The sequence below is a fragment of the Sceloporus occidentalis genome, unplaced genomic scaffold (assembly GCF_023333645.1).
Source record: "Sceloporus occidentalis isolate IW3139 unplaced genomic scaffold, rSceOcc1.0.p SCAF_8, whole genome shotgun sequence".
NCBI lineage: Eukaryota > Metazoa > Chordata > Lepidosauria > Squamata > Phrynosomatidae > Sceloporus > Sceloporus occidentalis.
This window is the reverse complement of record NW_028316988.1, coordinates 35,671,731-35,687,978: the sequence shown is the minus strand read 5'-3', so window position 1 is coordinate 35,687,978 and position 16,248 is coordinate 35,671,731. Positions and strand designations below refer to the sequence as shown.

Sequence of the window (16,248 nt, the reverse complement as noted above, 5' to 3'; positions counted from 1 at the left end):
CGAAGAATCCAGAACAGGACAAAACTGTAAGGCATCTGAGAGATTTAAAGGCCTCTATATGTAAGAGAGAAGGTAAGAGAGAAAGACTGGTCTGGGGGCAACAAGATAGTTTTGGCTTTTTGGTTTTGTTTTTGGGGCATTAAGAGGCCAAAATAAAGAAAAGGAAGAGAAACTGAAGAAGAAGCCTTGGATAGAAAAAAAAGAAATCGTTCTACTTGGAAAGAAATAAGAACCTGTTCTCCTGTATTCTTTCCAAAACAATAAACTTTTAATGCTAAAGCAGTTATATAACCAAAAGCTGTACAGAGTTTGTCTGAATTTTTTTTGTTAGAAAACAAAAATTCCTTTTTTGTGGGTTTCTTCTCTCTCTTTTTTTCCTCATAAATATTGTTCAGTTCCCGGCACTTTTGTCTCAATAATTAAATTACAAATGATAAATATGGCATCATGGATATGTATTTACAAAAAAAGAAAGAAAAGAAAAAGTTATTACAAAAAGGCAACTGTTTATACTAAACGGCCAGGAGCTGGACAAAATTAAAATCACGTTTCTTCCCTCCATCCCCACAATCCTTAAAAATATACTGAATGACAGCCCCCCCTGCCCCAGTCAGACAAAATACATTCACAAATGTAATGTTTTCAGAGAGTGAGAAAGAGGGAGGAAAGGAGAGAGGGAGGCGAAGAAAGGTAGAGGAAGGAAAGAAAGAAGGAAAGAGAGAAAGGAAGAGGAAAGAAGGAAAGAAAGGAAGGAAGAGAGAGAGAGAGAAAGGGAGGGAGGGAGGGAGGGAGGGAGGGAGGGAGGGAGGGAGGGAGGGAGGAGGGAGGGAAGAAGGAAGGAAGGAAGGAAGGAGGGAGGGAGGGAGGGAGGGAGGGAGGGAGGAGAAAGAGAAAGGAAAGGGAAGGAGGGAGGGAGGGAAGGAAGAAAGGAAGAAAGAAAGAAAGAAAGAAAGAAAGAAAGAAAGGAGAAAAGACTTCAAGACAATACAGGACTTTGGCAAGTTTTAAGACTGTGGTTTTTCTTGTTTCTTAAGAATCACAACTAAGGCCAAGGGACAAAGTCTGTTCTCTCTTTAAGAACGTCCCACTAAAAGAGGCGCAAAATGGGTGCTTTTGAAAAGGGAGGGAGGCGTCGAAATATCCACCACCGAAGTCAAATGACAAAAGACAAGAACATGGGAAAAGAAAGAAAATGGGGGGGGGGGGGGGTAGGATCGGGCTACGAATTGGAAGAGAGACCTCTTTTTTTTATAAAAACCAAAAATCAAAGGAATAATTCTTGATGCCAAAATAAAAATAAAAAATAAGAAATGGCTAATCCTGAGAAAAATAGACATGATGACGTCCAGCCGCCAGCTTTTGGGTAGGGACCGAGGGGGTACGGAAAGCAAATTCTGCCCCCTCCAACACACACACACACACACACACACACACCCATTTTATTCTAGGTCTTTCTCCTCCTGCAATTTCCGTGTCCTGTAAACTCCAAGGGTAGGTAGGCCAAGGACCAGCATGGTGTCCTGCGGTGTCACCAGGAAATCCTCTTGGTCCTGTACGGGTCACTTGCTTTGAGAAGGGGGACCGGAGCATGGGGCTTGTCCTGCTCAGACATACCACTCATTAAAATTGGGAGGGAGTCCAGGGTTGTGGCTTGGGTTGGCAGTCTGTACAGCCGACGAAGACGAAGAGGAAGAAGAAGAAGGGGGCGGTTTGGTGGAGTCTTTGCTCGGTGCAATGGCCGAAATGGCCGGGGGAGTGGAGGATTCGTAGCCAGAGCTTGCGGCTGGAGAAGATTCTGACCCTTGGGTTTCGTGAACCTGGGGGTGAAAAGAAAGATAAGAAAGCATCACAAGCAAGGCCAAGAGCAAAGAGGAGTGTCCCATTTCCATGGGCAGGGAGGCAGGCCAGACCCTGTGAAAGCAAACTTTGGATCAGTATCTGATGCCGTCCATTTTTTATTTTTTAATCTTAGAATATAACACAACAACTGTGACTAGAGTTTATTTATTATTTTAGAAACATAATAACAATGCTAAAATTAAGTTTAAATGGGGGGAAAAAACAAGGATTCTGAAATAAATGGGTCTCTCATATTTTTACCACCTCTTTCTGGAAAGAAACAGAAACATAATTTCTTAGATGGATCAGAACAATTTTTGATTCCATATATATATTTAGGCACCCTTATCAGAAATGCATGAATGTTTGGGATTATTTGGGGTTTCAAAAGAACCATATTAGTATCTTGGAGATGGGACGCAAATCTAAACACAAAATTCATTTATGTTTCTATACGCCGTACACATAGGCTGAAGGTAATTTTGTACAAATCTTTAAACAGTTTTGTGCACGAAACAAAGTTTGTGCCCACTGAACCAGCAGAAAGCAAAGGTGTCACTGTCCCAGACACCCATCAAGAAAGTTTGGGTTTGGGGAATGTTTTGGATTTCAGAATTCCAGATAGGGGAGATTCAACTTGTATTAAAGAATAAATAAGGTCAGACGTGCGTGTATCTGTATGTGTTTTAAGAACTGCTAATACAGGTATAGATGTCCAAAGGTCCTCCAAACAATATTTACTAGCAGAATGTACTCCTCCATCAACTAAGAGCGAGAAGATTTTAGCAAACCATCCCAGAATTTTATTTCTCAAGGGCAGGAGGACAAACTGCGCAATTGAGCCAAACAGCTGCGAGGGAAATAAATTGAATAGGCCAAAGCCGATATATATATATATATATATATATATATATATATACACTCACACACACATATATACACATACATACATACATACACACACACACACATATACACATACATACATACGTACATACACACACACACACACACCTGTGTGAGAGATGCTTTTTTATTTCCATCTCACCAAGGTGAACCTACTTGAAAAATCAAAGACAGGCAGTTCTATCCTCCCAAAAATCCCATTTCCTAAATTGAGAGATTGCACACACTGCAGAGACACAAACCCCCTCACACCGTGTGTGTCCCAAATTAAAGAGGTGTGCGTGCTGATAGCGAAACATACCCTTATTTGCACATATTACCACATAAAAAGGTATATGCATTTAATATGCTTTCTAAAAAACCCACAAAAGTATGTGCATTAATGCTCATATTATGCCACAAATGCACGAGAAAAAATAATGGACCTATACATGGGATCAGCATGAAACACTATTCGTAAATAACTACATATAATTTTGCAGTGGAACTGCATTACTAAGTGCATGCACAGCTCCCTGGATATCTATGTATCTCTAATATACATACATATTATATACTAGGGATATCTACGTATCTCTTAAGATTTTTAATTTTCATTCCACAGCCTGCCTTCTCCAGTTGTAGTTCCAACTAAAGCAGACCCAATGAATCCATAATTTCATTTTGAATCAAAATCAAAACGTTTTGTGATAAAATGGGTTTTCTCTAGTTGGTAGCGGCAACAGGACTCAGTCCTATGTGTCCCAGGCTGATTGTGAGTTCCTGCATGGCAAAGGGGGTTCGAACCGGGTGGCCCTTGTGGTCCCTTCCAACTCTGTGGTTCTAATATTAATACACACTCACATGTTTATATATATATATAGAACTGCTGCTCTATATGCTCTTATACAAATGCACAAACATGCCCTGGACAAATGCACAGAAAGGCCGACGTTGCAAGGTTTAGGGAGGGTTGCGAAGTCCTTCCTTACCTTCATGTGTTTCCTTAAGGAACTGGGGTGCGTGTAGGACTTGTCGCAGACCTTACAGATGTAGGGCTTGTCGGACGTATGGACATGCATGTGCTTCTTTCGGTCGCTGCTGTTTGCAAAGCGGCGGTCGCAGCCTTCGAACTCACACTTAAAGGGCTTCTCACCTGCAAGCGTTGCAATAGTAATAATAATAATTATTATTATTATAATCACTGCAATAAGAGAGGGGTCCATGCTTGAAAGACAGAGTATTCAGAGGGTCAAATGGCTTTCTCTCTCTCTCTCTCTCTCTCTTCTTCCCCCTCCATCTCCTTCAGCCAAACTTTTCTAGCCGGCTTGCAACTTTTACGGTTTTCGTTCCAACCTCCACTGAAAATTTCACAGGAAATGTATATGTTTTTGCAATGTTTTACAAGACAGTAAATTCAGGAATGTGGGGGAGTAGGAAGGGGGAAAGAGATATAGGGTATTCCCCCCCAAAAAAAATGCAAACTAACACGCACAAAATGGGGGGAAGGGGGTGTTAGGTTTCAACCCGGGGCTTTTATGGCTTTCCATTTGTGTTTTTTTCCAAGGGTTTCAAAGGTTCAAATGAAGGGGACAAAAATAGACCTGGGGGGGTGATTTCTGCAGAAAGGGGGGAGTCAGGGAGAGACGGAAAAAGAAAAATGGGTTTGAAAGGGAGAATTGGGAACAAACTTCTGCAGCAGAAAGTGACTTGTCGGGATATAAAGCCGCCTTGAGTCACTATATAAATAAATGCAATAATAATAATAATAATAATAATAATAATAGACTTGTAGCAAAGGCAGGTTACTTTTGGGAAAGGGACCAAATTAAATAAGAATTTAAAGCAAATAAATTAAATAGCTAAGACCAACAAAGAAATACAAAAATCCGCTGATTTAATTAGAAGCTGCGCCAGTCAAAACAAGAAAGAGCAAAAGAGCGGAAGGAACAGAAAATTAAAGAGTCCATTAGCATTTCTATAGTTTCTTTGGGGAAGGAGCAATCCAGGAGTAGAGAGAGAGAGAGTAGAGAGAGAGAGAGAGACACATACATACATACATACATACATACATACACACAGTCTCTGGAGTTATTTTTTTTTGTTTCCCAGGGGCTAAAGGAAAGGAGGGAAGGATGAAGGAAAGGGAATGGAATGGAAGGAAAGAGTGAGAGGTTGAGGAAAGGAAGGAGGGGAAAGGAGTTGGAAAGCAAAGCGGTTTCCCCTTGGGAGCAACTCTTCCCAAAATATCAGTATCTATGATTTTCCAAAAATTGTAACATGTAGAGAAATCAAATTGTAATGTATAGGGGAACAGTTTCCAATACTCCAAGAATTGTAACGTTTAGGGAGAAAGTTTCCAGTTTCCCAAAAATTGTAACCAATTGGGGGAGAGTTTCCATTTTTCAAAAAAAAAAAATGCAACTGAAAAGGTTCCCAATTTTCAATTTTTTTTGAAAGTTTTCAATTTTCCAAATATTGTAACATGCGGGGAAACAGTTCCAAATTTTCCAAAAATGGTAAGATATACGGGGGGGGGGGGGTTCCAAAAATTGTAATGTGTAAAAGGGGGGGGGGGGGAGGACAACAACCCAGAAGCCAAAGACATGCAGAGAAATCTGGGGGCAGTGTGTCGGGAGAGAGGCATTTTCAAAAAGGAAAACACGGATGCTTTCGTTCTGTTTCTGTATTAGAACTGGATCCGTGGCAATCTCACCCTAAACCCCGACCTTTCTTTGGGGCGTCCTTTTCTTACGGACATCCCAAAAACTGCAATTAGAATGAATCGTTAAAATTGAGCTGGAGCTTTTGATAAGGACTTAGGGCACTGCAAAGGCTACTTGTTATATTGCTTCTTTTATTATCATGGTTACCACTACCATTATCATTCCTACCATCATCCTCATTATTAACATTATTATTATTTTGTTGTCAAATGTGGCGACCCTGAGGCCACGTTTTATTTTCTGGGGCTGAGAGTGTGTGACTCTCCCAAAGTCACCCGACAGGTTTCCAATGGGAATCCATCCCTGCTCCCCAGAGTCCGACAACTACAACAACAACTACAACTACAACTACGACAACTACTCCGTATCCTGGGTTTTCCTTGGCTTCTTGAAAGAGGGCTTGTCCTGACCTTCCCCTGAGGCTGAGAGAGTGTGACTTGCCCAAGGATAGCCTAAGTCTTACATTTACGACCACTCGCTACTACTATGCAGAGAGTTTGAGAGGAAGGGAAAGGAATCTCCAACTTTTGAAACTGGGTGATTTTTGAAAGTAATTTTAATGTTAATGGGTTTGGTTTTTTGGGGAGAAGTGTCAAAAGACCGTTTTCCTTGGGCTTCGTCTGTCCTCTTTGGAGGGCAAAGGATTTGGGGAGAGGGGCTTTCGGGTCTCCCATAGACACTCTTTCTTCCCCTCTCTGGGTCCTTTGGTGGCCCTTGAAGTCCTCCAAGGAGGAAAAGACTAGCAAGGTCTGCTGGAGAGCTAGGATCGGCTCTTTTGGGGGGTCTCCTGCCAGACAGACACAGGCACCGCAGCCCCTTCCTTCTGCTCTGGCTTTTTGGGCTGCTTTGGTGGGCCTTGATCTCCCGGGGGCTGAGGCTGCCCTCTCTCCGCCATATATCCCCCCATCCCCCCCGGGGCTGACCTGTGTGGGTCCTCTTGTGGATCTTGAGGTTCTCGGAGCGGGCGAAGATCTTGCCGCAGGCGGGGAAGGGGCAGGGGAAGGGCTTCTCTCCGGTGTGGACGCGGATGTGGTTGACCAGCTTGTACTTGGCCTTGAAGGCCTTGCCCTGCCGGGGGCACTGCTCCCAGGCGCAGCGGTGCAGGCTCTGCTCGGGGCCCCCGACGTGCTCCAGCGTCACGTGGCTCACCAGCTCGTGCATGCTGCTGAACGTCCGCTCGCAGGCCTTCCGCGAGGACGCCGAGGAGGAGGAGGGCGAGGACGAGGCTCCCGGCAGCTGGGCGGCCTCCTCCAGCCACTTGCAGGACAGCTCCTGCTTGATCGGCTGCCGCATGTAGCGGAAAAAGGCCCCCGCCGCCCCGGGATGGTGGTGGTGGTGGTGGTGATGGTGGGCGGCCACGGCGGCGGCCACGTTCATGCCGCCCATGTTGACATTCATGGGGCCGTAGTTGGGGTGGATCCCGCCGTAAGGGTCCCCTCGAGGGCTGGAGACGGCGCGGTAGGGCTCCGGCCGCCCGAAGAGCTCCCCGCGCAGCCCCAGAGCCATGGCTCCGCTCTCGGCGTGGCTCCCCGGCGCCGTCGGGGACGGGCTTTGCTCGTGGAGGCCCGGGAAGAGCAGGTATCCTCCTCCGCCGCCGCCGCCGCCTCCTCCGCTTCCTCCTCCTCCTCCTCCGGCGTCGGGGCTGGGGTTGGGCCCGAAGAGATGGTGGTGATGGTGGTGGTGGTGCTGCGGCGGCGAAGGGCCCACCGAGGCCGAGGCCGGGCTTCCGACGGCGTGGGCCTCGCCTCGGTTTCGGAAGAGGAAGTCCCGCGTGGAGTTGAAAGCCACGTAGGAGGGCGGGGAGGCCACCGGGTGAGGGGGGTGGGGGTGATGGTGGGGCTGGGAGTGGTGGGCCGGAGCGTAGCCCCCGGAGCCCTGCGGGGTGAAGGCCGAGCCTTGCCCCGAGGCCAGCTCCGGACTCAGCTTGAAGGAGGAAGAGGCCTCGCCGAAAGACGGGCCCGGAGGGGGCGCGTTCAGCCCCATCGCCGCCGCCGCTGCCGCCGCCGCCGCTGCTGCCGCCACGTCGTGGGGATGATGGGAGTGAGGGTGGTGGGGATGGTGGTGGGGATGATGATGGTGGGGGTGAGGGCGAGGAGCCCCGAAACCCCCGACGCCCAAGGCCGGGAATTGAGGGCCGCCGTCTAACAACATGGTCATCGCCTGGAACAAGAGGAGGAGGAGGAAGGGAAGGAAGAAGAGGCAGGGGAGGGAGACCCCGGCCGCCCCCTTCCCACCCGCTGCCCCGCTTCCAAACAAAAACACCGCTCCTCGGGGTTCCTCTGCCCTCTTTCGAGCCTCCCTCTCTCTTTCTTTTTCTTTCTCTCCCTCACTCTCTCTCTCTTTTTCCCCTGCCCCCCTTTTTTTCTTCTTCTTCTTCTCTCAGAGGCTCAGCCCCAGCGCCACAAAGGCAGGGAGGGAGGGAGGGGGGAGAGAGGGGGAGGCAAAGGAAGGGAAAGGGGGAAGGAATAATTCAAAAGAGAGAGAAAGAGAGACTTCTCGGGGGGGGGGGAGGAGGGAAAGAGCAAGGTCTTCCAAAAATGTGTGTTCAAAAAGCCCCAGCCGGGGGCCAAGGAGGAAGGGACCCCCCGCCTCGGTCCGTGCTGCTGCTGCTGCTGCTTCTTCTTCTTTGGCTCCTTCTTCTTCTTCTTTTCCTTCTCCCTCTCTTTCTTCTCCCCCCCCCCCTTTAAAAAGAAGGCTGCCGGTGCCTCCAGGAGGGCGCCCTCCGCTCCAACTGAGCGGCGTCCTTGGACTGGCCAAAGTCAGCCCTTCCCTCCCTTCTCTAGCGCCGCCGCCGCCGCCGCAGCCCCTTCCAAAAGGGGGGGGGGCTTTGAGAGAGAGAGAGAGAGGGAAGGGGGAAAGAGAAGAGAGCAGGGAGAGGAGGGGGAGACCGACTGACTGACCCCCCCGCGCTCCCCCTTCCAGCCAATGGGGAGGCGGCTGCCGAGGCGTCACCTGACCCCCCTGCCGCCTCCCCCATTGGCCCGCCGCCGCCTGATGGACAGCCCGCCGCATCGGAGATGGCAGCTGGGCCCCGGCCCCCAGCCCTGATTGGACAGCCAGAGCGGGGGGGGGGGCAGGCCCAGGTGAGGAGGGGACCAGGGCCGCCCGACGGGGGTCCCCCGCCGCCGCCGCAAGGGCTTCTGGGAGGCAGGAAGGGGGTCGCTGGGGGTTTAGGGAGGGGGCCCCTCCTGTGCCCAGAAAGGTTTGGGGGGATGGAAGGGCTCACCCCCCCCCAGTTCCTGGGCTTTTTGGGGTCCCCTTCTACGCCCCTCAAGGGAGGGAGGGAGGGTGGCTTGGAGGAGGGACCCCCAAATACCCTCCATCCGATGCCCCTCATGGTTGGGAGGGAGGGGGTTTGGAGGGCCTCCCTTCTTTGCCCTCCATTGGGGTTCAGGGGTCTCTTTCGATGTCCTCCAGGTTTTGAGGGAGGGAAGGGGCAAGGGTTGGGGAGAGGACGGGGGCTTGGAGGGGGAGCCCCCAATGCCCTCCAGTGGGTCTCTTTCGATGTCCCTCAAGGTTTCGTGGGAAGAAGGCATGCAACGGTTGGGGGCGAGGGAATGTGGGGCAGGGGCTCACCCCAAAGCTCCTTCTTCGCCCCCCTGGAGGGATACAGTGGCTGGGGGAAGGGGTCAGTGGGGAAGGAGGACCCCAAAGTCCTGGGTTGGGGGAGTCCCCCCTCTAGGCCTCTCCAGGGCCATAAGGATACAGTGGCTGAGGGGCTTAAGGGAGAGGGGGGCTGGAGGGGGTTTGGCGGGGGGGCTTCTATGCCTGGAAAGATCTTATTGCCTGAAGGGATGCGATGGTTGGGGGGAGGAAAGGAGAGGGCAGGGGTTTGGAGGGGGTCCAGGGGAAGGGAGCAGGGGGTACCCCAGTTTTTTGGGGGGATCCCCTTCTGTGTCCTTGGCTTCCTTTCATCCTGAAGAGCCTCCCATCCTCCTGAGGCAAACTTTCCCCAGCCTCCCCGTTTATTGGGGGGTCCTTCTTTCTCACCCCCAAAAAAGAAACTTGAAGGAGGGCCTCCTGGCCCCAGTTCTCCCAAAGCCAGCCAGGGAGGGAGGGAGGGAGGGAAGGAAGGGGGGGTCGGTTCAGGAGAGGGAAGGAAGGCAAGGCGAAAGAGAGGAGCAGCTTCAAAGGCAACGCTTTCCACCCTCCGCACTGGGTTTTGGCGGTTTCGTTTCGCGATTGCCTTTCTTGCTTGCCTCCCCGAAGGCACAGCCCCTTCCAGGCAGGCGCCAGGGCAAGGATCCCTCCAGAAAGTCCAAAGGATTTCTTTTAAAACCAACCGAAACATAAATGTTAAAAAGGGATTCTAGGAGGGATCTGTGTCGAGTGATCTCTAGGGAAGCGAGGGCGACGTGTTTGCAGAGAGATAGGTATATATACATGTACATGGACATATACATATGTTTGCAGACACATACATGTTTGCACACACACGCATTTCCAGGGGCTCTGCTCGCCTTCTTGCTGCGATGAGGAACAAACAAATCAACCCGAGTCCTTTTCCTTTCCTTCCGTCTTCGCGATCTTGCGACCTGTATTTTGGGCACTTTGTCTGGTCCAATAAAAGAGATCAGTGCTGTGGATTTGGGGGGTTGTTGTACTTTAGGGTTGCTTTGGATGTTGTCACATTTCCTCACGTGTGTTTGTGTGTGTGAACATCCTTGATTTGCTTTGGATGTTATTAGATTTTGATCCGATAGATATGTGTGTGTTTGTGAATATCGTTGGTTTGCCTTGGATGTTGTGATACTTTCTCACACGTGTGTGTGTGTGTGTGTGTGTGTGTGTGTGTGTGTGTGTGTGAACCTCCTTGGTTTACTTTAGATTGTGTCTGTGAACATCCTTGGTTTGCTTTGAATATCATTATGCTTTCTCACATGTGTGTGTGAACATCATTTCTTTAGATGTTATACTTTCTCACATGTGTCTCTGTGTTTGTGAACATCGAAGGTTTGCTTGGGATGTTACACTTCCTCCCATAGGTTTGTGTGTGTGTGTGTGTGTTTGTGTGTGTGTGTGAACCCCCTTCCTTTGCTTTGCTTTGCTTTGCTCTGCCTTCTTCCTTCGTCGAAGCGCGTGACTTTGTGCGTTTAGTTTCTGTTTCCTTCAATCCGGATCAAGGTCTCTCTCTGTCTGCACCCCTCCCTTTCACGATCTCACTCCGATTTAAGGCTGGTTGGCTTTTCTTCCTCCCTCCCTTCCTTCTAAACTCACTGATGGGAATAAAACAAACATCAAATAGTCCCCAATTTTGCTTGCAAAATAAAAATGCAAGATCGGAGCCTCTTTTGCTTTCTGCAAGGAAAGCCTCCGCATCCCTTGACCTCTGGAAGGAGTAAAGCCCTTGTAAAGGATCGGAGGAGGTTTCCTCTCGAGTAAACCACATCCTTCCTCCGACTCTCTTTGCCCTTTTTTCTTCCATTTTCTTTTTTTTGGGGGGGGGGGGGGGAAGGAGATAAATCAGGGATTCCTTTCGAAACCCGACGACAGCAGAAGAAGTTCAAGGGCTTTTGAAGGGTGGGGCTATTTTGGGGGAGGGGGACAGTTTTTTTCCTATTGGGGTCGATGTGCATTTTGCAACCCTCTCAACCACGCAATCCTTGCAAATAATTCACTTCGTTGGGGATTTATTGGCATTTTGCTGTTTTGCAGCCCTTGCAACGTTTCGTTATCGGAGGCTGCAAAGTTGCTCTCTGGCGTCTGTCCCTCCACCACAAAATTAAATTAAATTAAATATATAAAATTAAAATGAAATATATAAGATTAAAATGAAATATATAAAAATAAAAGTAAAATAAAATATATAAAATATAAATCATTAAAATTGCATATGTAAAAATTAAATATATAAAAAATAAAAGTAAAATAAAATTAAAATGAAATAAAATATAAACATTAAAATTAAATGTATGAAATTAAAATTAAACATATAAAAATAAAAAGTAAAATAAAACATATAAAATTAAAATGAAATAAACTATTAAAAATACCATTAAATTAAATATATAAAATTAAACTAATATATATAAAATTAAAATGAAATATATAAAATTAAAATAAAATGAAATATATAAAAATTAAACTAATATATATATAAAATTAAAATGAAATATATAAAATTAAAATAAAATGAAATATATAAAAATTAAACTAATATATATAAAATTAAAATGAAATATATAAAATTAAAATAAAATGAAATATATAAAATTAAACTAATATATATATAAAATGAAATTAAAATGAAATATATAAAATTAAAATGAAATAAAATATAAAAAATTAAAATTAAATGAGATATATAAAATTAAAATAAAATATATAAAATTAAAATAAAACATATACAATTAAAATAAAAATATAAACTCCATCCCCCCCTTCCTCCCCATTCTTGCAGTCTCCTATGAAGCCCTCTGGCCTGATTCCCTTTTGCAAAGAACGATGGGGGGGCGCAGAGGAGAGAAAGAAAAAGCAAAGATGCCAGGGATTGTAATATCCTGAAGATTTAGCTGAGCTTCCCCGGGAAGAAAGGAAGAAAAGGAAAAAGGAGGGGAGAAGGGGAAAAAGAAAGTCTCTTTCTGCCCCCCATTGAGGGCAGCTTATGCTGGGAATTTTTCTCCATCTCTCCTCCGCAGGAAACATGGCATCTGATGGGGTCTCAGGCAGGGAAAAAGTAGTGCTTCCAATGGGGCTTTATAATAAAATCCGAGCCACCTCCTTCTCACACAAACACACACACACACCCTACACAACCCCAGGGAGAGAAACGGGGGGGGGGGGAGAAAGGCTTCACATTCCTGTTTTTCTTTTAGGAGCTCTGGCCAAAAGGAGAAAGAGAGAAAGAGAAAGAGGCAGCTTGAGGAGGGGGGGAAATAATACTGCATGGATGTATGTCCCTCTGCAAAACCCCAGACTCCTGACCCCCAGGAAGGTGAGTTGGAAGCTCGGGGTTTGCAAACGCCTCCTCGCTTGGCTTTCCTCTGCTTTCCCTTCTTTCTTGGCGAACTTCAGGCACCCAGCAACTCTTTTTCCAAAGCATCCCTTCTATCTCTCTCTGTCTCTCTTTCTCGTTTTGGGTTTTAATGGCTGGGGTTTGGGGGAAGGAAAGAAACGGATGGGTTTGTGGTGGCATTGGCGAGGGGAGATTGGGTTTTGTGTATGACAAGCAAGCAAGGAATTTTAAGGGTGCAGAACCCAAAGTGGGAAGAGAGAGCCAAAGAAAGGCTTTGAAATGGGCTGTGTGTACATTGTTGTTGTTGTTGTTGTTGTTGTTGTTGTGTCGTTTCCGACTTAAGGCTGCCCTATCACCTATCAAGAGTTTTCATGGAAAAATTCAGAGGAGGTTTGCCATTGCCTTCTCTGAGGCTGAGAGCATGTCACCTCCCCAAGGTCACTCTATTTATTATCATTATCATTATTATTATTATTTGGCAAGACTCAGGGAAGGTTTGCCATTGGCTTCCCTGAGGCTGAGAGCATGTAACTTCCCCAAGGTCACTCCTATTATTATTATTATTATTATTATTATTATTATTATTATTTTGTCGTGGAGTTTTCTTGGCAAAATCGAGAAGATTTGCCATCCATTGAGGCTGACAAAATTTAGATGAGGTTTGCCATTGCCTTTCCCTGAAGCTGAGAGTATGTGACTTGCCCATGGTTTATTATTATTATTATTATTATTATTATGTTTCTGACTTACAGCGGGGTTTGTTCTTGCTTTCCTTCCCCTTGAGGCTGAGAGCGTCTGACTTGCCTCAAGATCACCCCCTTGTTGTTGTTGTTGTTGTTGTTGTTGTTGTTGTTTTGTTGTCGTTTCCAACTTAGGCCTCCCCTATCACCTATTTTCTTGGCAAGGTTCAAAGCAGCTTTGCCATTTGCCTTCCCCTGAAGCTGAGAGTATGTGGCTTTCCCAAGGTCACTCCTTCTCCTCCTCCTCCTCTTTATTCTTTATCATCCTCTTTTCTCTTCCTCTCCTCCTTCTTTAGTGTTGCAAGGAGGCTGCAGTTCAGTTTTACTCCCTGGACCTTCAAGATACTACTTTGGCAATAGATGAAGGAGGAATGGGATTTGGGGGGCTTTGTTTGCTTTTTGCAAGAGGGGGGGCAGTTTGAGAATGAGAAGGACCAACTTGAGATCAAGGGGTCGAAGTGGAAGCCCACCCAGGGGACCTCAGAGGCCAGAGATCGTCTGTCCAGATGATGAAAAGGTCCAAATCTGGGACCCTTTTGGGTGGGAGATGGCCTTGTGCTTTGGGCAGCAATTTCTGGGGGGGGGGGGGGCGGTTCAAGGTCTCAGGGTCTCAGGGTCATGGAAGGAGGTCAGGTCTTGCATCTTTTCCTCTCTCAGTCCTTTCCTTCTTCCAATGATCCCCCCTCCATCTACCTGGAGGGCCTTCCTTGGCCTCTTTTCCTCCTCTCTCGAACCCAGAGCCCTAATTACCTCCTCCTCCTCCTCTGCCACGTGGGGCCCTTGTCTGGGCCAGACAAAAAGGCCTTAATTCAATTAGCCCCCTTTGGCCAGGGCCAAGCAGCCCCCACACTTTTGGGGACCCAGGCTGACAGCCCCTGAGGAGGACTCTCCCTCCTTTCTTCTTCTTTTCCATTCCCTTCTTCCCAAAAGGAGACTTTACCTCCATCTGGGCCCAGAGAGGTGTCAGGCAGGCTAAGGGACACACAACCCTTCCCTAGACCCACACACACACACACACAATGCTTCTGCAGGTACACATATACGTATGTAAGCACAGACACCTATAGACACAAACACATTTCTCTAGAGCAGTTTGTGCATGCAGGGTCCTACACAGCCATATATATGTATCTATGTATGTAGTAACAGGTGTTATGTTATTTTCTAAATTAGTTTGAATGTGTGAGGTTATATGCAACTCTGTGTGTGTGTATGTGTGTATAATCACACACACACATATATACACACATACACAGAGAGAGAGTTACAGGTGTTATAGATGCAAACATATTTCTCCAGAGCAGTTTGTGTATGCAAGGTCCTACACAACTAGCTATCTAGCGCTCTCTCTCTCTCTCTCTATATATATATATATATATAATAAAAGGCGTTTTGTTGACAAAGATTTTCTAAAATTAGTTTGGATGTGTGATGTCATATGTAACTATACAAAGGGTATATGTATATATATATATATATATATATACACACACACATATATATACATACACATATATATACATACATATACACAGAGAAAAAGGGATATAGTTAGAGACGCAAACGTAGTTCTCTAGAGCAGTTTGTGTATGCAAGGTCCTACACAACCATGTATGTGTGTGTGTGTGTGTGTGTGTGTGCAATAAGAGGTTATGTAGACAAATATTTTCTAAATGTGTTTGGATGCGTGATGTCATATGTAACTCTATATACAGAGTACATACACACACATATATACATACACATATAGTTAGAGAGGTTATAGACACTAACATTTCTCTACAGCAATTTGTGTATGTAAGGTCCCACACAACCACACACACACACACACAGACATATAGGTGTTATGTAGACAAACATTTTCTAAATGTGTTTGGATGTGTGATGTCATATGGAACTCTATACACAGGGTATATGTATATATATATATACACATATATATACATACATATACACACAGAAGAGAGATATAGTTAGAGACACAAAAGTAGTTCTCTAGAGCAGTTTATGTATGCAAGGTCCTACACAACCATATGTGTATGTGTGTGTGTGTGTAATAAGAGGTTATGTAGACAAACATTTTCTAAATGTGTTTGGATGTGTGGTGTCATATGTAACTCTATATACAGTGTATAGATAGATAGATACACACACACACACATACACACACATATATATACTGTATATAGTTAGAGATGTTATGGACACAAACATATTTCTCTAGAGCACTTTGTGTACGCAAGGTCCTACACAACCATACACACACACACAGAGGTGTTATGTAGACAAACATATTTCTCTAGAGCACTTTGTGTATGCAACCAGACACACACACACACACATATATATATCACAACAGGTGTCATGTACACACACTTTTTCTCCATCAAGTCACCCATGGCCTGAACTCTATAACTAATTCTGTAACTTTATAATGTAACTGCCTGGCTATATAATGCAATGTCCAACTATAACTATGTAATATAGCTTTATAACGTAACTGTCTATATTATACACAGTTACATTATAAAAGTTGATGCACAGATTTAGTTAAACATTGCATTTCCAATCATTACCCAACGTCTAACTAAATATTTATCTATACACACTGCGCACACAACTAGTTAGACTTTAATATACTTAGGTACATTATAGTTATGTCACATAACTAGACGTTAGATACTTATATATAGATGGAGATATTATATACACACGTTTCTCTAAAGAAACCTGTGTCAGAGACAGAGGTGTTTGACACACATATTCACACAGACACACGTTTATATAGTTCTCTATAGAGTTGTGTAGTTACACATAATAGCTTCCTATATCTGTACAGATGGTTAATTACAAGGGATTTAAACGCAAACCAAAAAGTTTGTCCTGGAGAGACAGACAGATATTTATCTGTACAAAGAGAGAAATACACAGCAAGAAAGAACAAATTAAACAATGTTGTGGCTATTTGGACCCACAATACAGCAATGCAGAGAAAAAACTGGGTGTGCAATGGATATACTTGGTCTGTGATCAATAATAAATATTTATCATTCTCTATCTATCTATCTATCTAGATATCTTTATCTGTCTATAGAGAAAGTGT

General features: G+C 45.6%; 1 protein-coding gene across 1 annotated transcript; it reads right to left on the bottom strand.

The window, feature by feature from the left end:
- Positions 1–887: 887 nt before the first annotated feature.
- LOC149308684 (zinc finger protein ZIC 3-like) lies at positions 888–7,777 on the bottom strand. The gene is made up of 3 exons (XM_089537100.1): positions 6,374–7,777; positions 3,717–3,880; positions 888–1,817 (listed from the first exon to the last, which is right to left on the bottom strand). Exons 1-3 carry the CDS (start codon positions 7,605–7,607, stop codon positions 1,605–1,607), a joined length of 1,611 nt encoding a protein of 536 aa, XP_089393226.1. The 5' UTR covers positions 7,608–7,777; the 3' UTR covers positions 888–1,604.
- Positions 7,778–16,248: the final 8,471 nt, after the last annotated feature.

Excerpts from the sequence above, each read along its gene's own strand:
- LOC149308684 (XM_089537100.1), bottom strand. The coding sequence starts at position 7,607 with ATGACCATGTTGTTAGACGGCGGCCCTCAATTCCCGGCCTTGGGCGTC. Across the intron at positions 3,881-6,373 it reads CCACAAGAGGACCCACACAG|GTGAGAAGCCCTTTAAGTGT; the intron begins GTCAGCCCCGGG and ends CAACGCTTGCAG. Across the intron at positions 1,818-3,716 it reads CCTTAAGGAAACACATGAAG|GTTCACGAAACCCAAGGGTC; the intron begins GTAAGGAAGGAC and ends TTTCACCCCCAG.